General features: G+C 52.8%; 1 protein-coding gene across 4 annotated transcripts in view; it reads right to left on the bottom strand.

The window, feature by feature from the left end:
- Positions 1 to 5278, bottom strand: part of pus10 (pseudouridine synthase 10) — a 40967-nt gene that overhangs the window by 32493 nt on the left and 3196 nt on the right. For all 4 annotated transcript variants that reach the window (XM_042333001.1, XM_042333003.1, XM_042333004.1 and 1 more), the window contains exons 2-3: positions 4653 to 4789; positions 1616 to 1867 (exon numbers count right to left, since the gene is read on the bottom strand). In XM_042333001.1, coding sequence (XP_042188935.1) covers positions 1616 to 1867; positions 4653 to 4778 — 378 coding nt within the window. In that variant the 5' untranslated portion in view covers positions 4779 to 4789. The remainder of the gene's footprint in view (positions 1 to 1615; positions 1868 to 4652; positions 4790 to 5278) is intronic.

The following is a 5278-nucleotide window of genomic DNA, read 5'->3' as shown; positions in this document are numbered from 1 at the left end:
AGAGGAGGGAAGAGAGATGGAGAGGATGGGAGGGGAGAGGATGGGAAAGGATGGGAGAGGAGAGGATGGGAGAGGAAAGGATGGGAGAGGAGAGGAGAGGAGGGGAGAGAGGAGAGGAGGGGAGAGAGGAGAGGAGGGGAGAGAGGAGAGGAGGAGAGAGAGGAGAGGAGGGGAGAGAGGAGAGGAGAGGAGAGGAGAGGAGGGGCGAGAATGGGAGGGGAGAGGATGGGAGGGGAGAGGACGGGAGAGAAGAGGATGGGATGGGGAGAGGAGGGGAAAGGATGGGAGAGGAGAGGAGGGGAGAGGAGAGGATGGGAGGGGAGAGGAGGGGCGAGAATGGGAGGGGAGAGGAGGGGAGAGGAGGAGAGGATGGGAGGGGAGAGGACGGGAGAGAAGAGGAGGGGAAAGGATGGGAGGAGAGAAGGGGAGAGGAAAGGATGGGAGGAGAGGAGGGGAGAGGAGAGGAGGGGAGAGAAGAGGAGAGGAGGGGAGAGGATGGGAGGGAGAGAGGAGGGAAGAGGGGGGAGAGGAGAGGAGAGGAGAGGAGTGGAGGGGAGAGGAGAGGAGGGGAGGGGAGGGGAGGGGAGAGGAGAGGAGAGGAGAGGAGAGGAGAGGAGAGGAGGGGAGAGGAGAGGAGGAGAGGAAAGGATGGGAGAGGAGAGGAGAGGATGGGAGAGGAAAGGATGGGAGAGGAGAGGAGGGGAGAGGAGAGGAGGGGAGGGGAGAGGAGAGGAGGAGAGGAAAGGATGGGAGAGGAGAAGATGGGAGAGGAAAGGATGGGAGAGGAGAGGAGGGAGAGGAGAGGATGGAGAGGAGAGGAGGGGAGAGAGGAGAGGAGGGAGAGGAGAGGAGGGAGAGAGGAGAGGAGGGAGAGAGGAGAGGAGGGAGAGAGGAGAGGAGGGGAGGGGAGAGGAGGGGCGAGAATGGGAGGGGAGAGGAGGGGAGGGGAGAGGATGGGAGGGGAGAGGACGGGAGAGAAGAGGATGGGAGGTGAGAGGAGGGGAAAGGATGGGAGAGGAGAGGAGGGGAGAGGAGAGGATGGGAGGGAGAGGAGGGGAGAATGGGAGAGAGAGGGGGGAGAGGAGGAGAGGATGGGAGGGAGAGGACGGGAGAGAAGAGGAGGGGAAAGGATGGGAGGAGAGGAGGGGAGAGGATGGGAGAGGAAAGGATGGGAGAGGAGAGGAGAGGAGGAGAGGAGGGGAGAGGATGGGAGGGAGAGAGGAGGGAAGGGGTGGGGAGAGGAGGGGAGGGGAGAGGAGAGGACGGGAGGTGGGAGGGGAGAGGAGAGGAGAGGAGGAGAGGGGAGGGGAGAGGAGGGGAGAGGAGAGGATGGGAGGGGAGAGAAGGGGAAAGGATGGGAGAGGAGAGGAGGGGAGAGGATGGGAGAGGAAAGGAGGGGAGAGGAGGGGCGAGAATGAGAGGGGAGAGGAGGGGAGAGGAGAGGATGGGAGGGGAGAGGACGGGAGAGAAGAGGATGGGAGGGGAGAGGAGGGGAAAGGATGGGAGAGGAGAGGAGGGGAGAGGATGGGAGAGGAAAGGAGGGGAGCGGAGAGGAGGGGAGGTCACAACAGCATTTACGCAGCGAAGCCTCAGATAAATCAATAGTGTTTTATACCAGTTTGACAAAGTCCTTCTCGCACAGTGCCTGCAACACACCCAGACACACGGTGCAGGTTCCGGCTCTGTCACCCGGATGGACCTCCTCTGCCGGCAGGGTGCTGGCTGCACTGCCGTTTTGCTCTGGGTCTAAAGCGCTCTCCCCGGCGCCCTGCAGCCGAACTTTCTTGGAAGGGGGCTGAAGTTCGTCCGTCTCTTCGGATTCAGCGTCGCCGTCGTTCAAGAACCTGTGCAGCTCCGCACGCAACTCCTGCGCAAGAGAATCTGTGTTAAAAGCTTCCTGGTTGACCCGAGGCAGCCCCCCTTCACCTCAGCCACATCGCCAGCCTCCGTCCCTTTCTCTCAGCGAATGCTGACGAGACCCCTTTCCGTGCTTTCGTCACCTCCCACCTTTACGGCTCTCTAACCCGCCCCTCGCTGCTCTCGCTGGTTTCGCTCTCCAGCCCGTCTCGTCCCCTGCACCGAATCCTGCACGCCCATCATCCCAATCTTCACCAGGCTCCATTAGCTCCCTGTCTCTGAACAAATCGATTTCAAAATCCTCACCCGTCTTCCCGTCCTTCTGATTCTGATCTGTCTCCCATCGTATCCCAACTCGTCCACTCGTTCCCTCCGCTCAGCTAACACAGGCTTCCTGCGTGTTCCCCGCCCTTCCTCCTCCAGGCCACCCACGATGGCCGAGACTTCAATCACTGCACCACTAACCTCTGGAACTCCCTGCCTCCATCCCTCAGCCTCGCCCATTCTCTATCTGTCTTTAAACCTAACCCCGAAACCTGCCTCACTCAGGGTCTCTCCCCGCCACTGAGAAGCTTCCCAAGACATTATCCTAGGTCAGGGGTCTCCAACCGGTAGATCAGAGCTAAGTGCTCTCGTCTCACTCACGCTCAACATTAACAACAACAAAATTACATTTATAGAGCACCTTTCACGTCGGGAGGACGTCCTAAAGCACTGAACAGTCAGGTGTCGGGACCCGAGCATGGGGGAGGGGGGGTGGTATAGGGGTGATGGAAGGCAGAGAGGTGGGAGGGAGACCAAAGGCACGGTCGAAGAGAAGGGTCTTGAGACCGGCCTTGAAGAAGGTCAGGGAGGAAGCGAGGTGAAGGGACCGTGGAATGGGGTTCCAGAGTGTGGGGGCAGAGAGGCTGAAAAGCGCCACCTAAAGGCGATCGACAGGTTGGAGACCTCTGTCCTTGGTGAATGGCGCAATATAGATGCAAGCTGTTGCATCCTTGGATATTTACTTAAACAACGTATATCTAACGTAAGATAAGCATCCTGCAGCACTGCTACAGAATTAGGTTAATTAGAAATCAAGTGAATATTATTTGGACAAAGGCAGCAGCCACTTACAAACAACAGTGGCTAATTTTACTTTAATTTTTGACATGGGTTTAGACGATAAAGAAGCATCAGCAAAGGTAATCATCTGAAAACTTCTCTGTTATTTGAAATAGCAGCAAAGAGGGCCCTACACCTACACCTGAAACAAAGGGGAGATGAGACCTCAATCAATGACTCAACTCAAAAGGGATAGCAGTCGTGAAACAAACATGTTAATTTGCAGGTCTTGGAAATTTGACACTAGATTTGCATGATTAAATGTAGCTTGAATCTTATAGCATCTCCAATTCTAGCCTCCTGCTTGTCCCTCGTGCCCTCCACTCCACCATCGGCAGCCATGCTGTCAGCCACTACGTCCCAAAGCTTTGGAACTCTCTCCCTCAATCCCTCCACCTTGCCCCCTCCTTCCACTCTTTTAGATCATGACTGAAGACTTCCCTCTTTGACCGTGCTTGCGGTCACCTTCTCCCTCCCCCCGGCTCAGTGTCAGGCTCTGTTAAGCTACTGTTAAGCTTTCTGAGATGCTACCCTGCATGAAGGGTGCTATATATATACAAGTTGTTGTTATTGTGGTACAACAACAATTTGCCCTTATGTAGTGTCCTTCACGTCAGGAGAACCTCCCAAAGCACTTCACAAAGCCTGAGCTGCGAGGTAGGTGGCCAAAGGTGCAGTCACAGAAACCCTTTGGACAGGGGTTGGAAGCAGTGAGGGAAGGAGCAACGCAGAGGGATTTCAGACCAGGCATGTTCAAAGCTTAATAATAATAATCCTTGCATTTGACATAGCGCCTTATCACGTGGTTGAGATAACGTGGATTGACAGTATATTTTGTGGGAAAAACGTGGCAGCCAATTGTGCACAGCAATGTCCCACAAACAGTCGTGAATCGAGTGACCAAATTATTATTATTATTATTATTATTTATCTTAAAGGATTATCACCCCCAGTGAAGCGATCCACCAGGTTCTTACTTACTGCTAGGTAAACAGAGGCATGTGGAGTAAGCAAACCTCCCTGAGATTTCGCCCTGCTCGAGAATCGAACCCCGGTACTCTCACTTGCGAGGTGAGTGCTCTAACCAATACGGTACAGATAATTATAATTAAAAAAAGGATGTAATTATAATTAAACCATTGATAAATCTTACAAAGTGCTTCGCAAGTAATTTCTGTCAAGTGTAGTAACTATGCATCAGTTCGGGATTCATAATGTGCTATGGAAGGAAAGGAGAGATTGTTGAGGCAGGTCCCACTCCCACTCTGAAAGGCGTGTGACAATTCCTCTGTAATAACATTCATAATCGTTACATTTCATAGAGCCCTTTTTGCATGGGGAGGACATCTCAAAGGCACTGTAAAATGTAGTGACTGTATATTTATAGGCAAACACAGACAATGCTTGGCCTTTGGGATATCCCATCCAATCAGGCTCCTATTCCCATCTCACTTCTACATTTGCCAGTAACAAAAGGAGTTCAGTGGATAGAAGTCAAGAGCAGGAATCTGTTGTTGTGTACCAGACTGCTGACTTTTGTACTCTGTGGTTTTCTTCTCACTCACTGTTTTTTTTGTTTCTCTCATTCTCAACGTTTTCTCTTTTAGTCGGGACATCCTCCCAACGTGCAAAGCACCTTGTCGAATGTAAGGATTAGTGTTAACTCTAAGATATACAAAAGATCCAGAAACCTTGCATGAAAGCCTGTAGAGGGTCTGTGTTCCGACAAAACAGAATCTTAGTACACATCGGGGGCAGCATCCTGCAGAGAGAAGCATCCGCACCACTGCTCTGTCCTTCTCCTTCAGAGGAAGCATGGCTTCAAATCCTGATCAAGAGAGAAAGGGGGAACAGTGGTTGCTTAACAATGGTCCAAAGCAAATCACTACAACTTATTCAACAGGTACAACTAATCACTTTAGAGCCTGAATGATATATTCATAACAGCAATGCTAAATACGGACTTAAACCAATGCCGGACAGTAACGGGTCGTGTGTCACACCAATGCAAGAAAGATAAAGAGAGCATAAGGATTGAAGCAGGCAGTTCCACATATTAGGAGTGTAATGGCTGAAGGCACAGCTACAGCTGGTGATGTGGAGGGGTGGGGAGGGAGACGTGCCCTCTATTCCACTATTGGTGCTGTGCTTTTCCACCACTACACCCCCAAACCCTGGAACACTCTTCCTCTATCCCCCCACCTTGCCTTCTCCTTCCCCATCTTTAGTTTGTGCCTGAAGACCTTCCTCTTCGACCAGCCCTCCCTTCCAGCTCGGGATCGTGCTCCACCACTCTCAAGCGCTCTGGGATGCTATC

The sequence above is a fragment of the Callorhinchus milii genome, unplaced genomic scaffold, assembly GCF_018977255.1.
Source record: "Callorhinchus milii isolate IMCB2004 unplaced genomic scaffold, IMCB_Cmil_1.0 Scaffold3, whole genome shotgun sequence".
Classification (NCBI taxonomy): domain Eukaryota; kingdom Metazoa; phylum Chordata; class Chondrichthyes; order Chimaeriformes; family Callorhinchidae; genus Callorhinchus; species Callorhinchus milii.
This window is presented reverse-complemented; position numbering and strand designations above follow the sequence as displayed.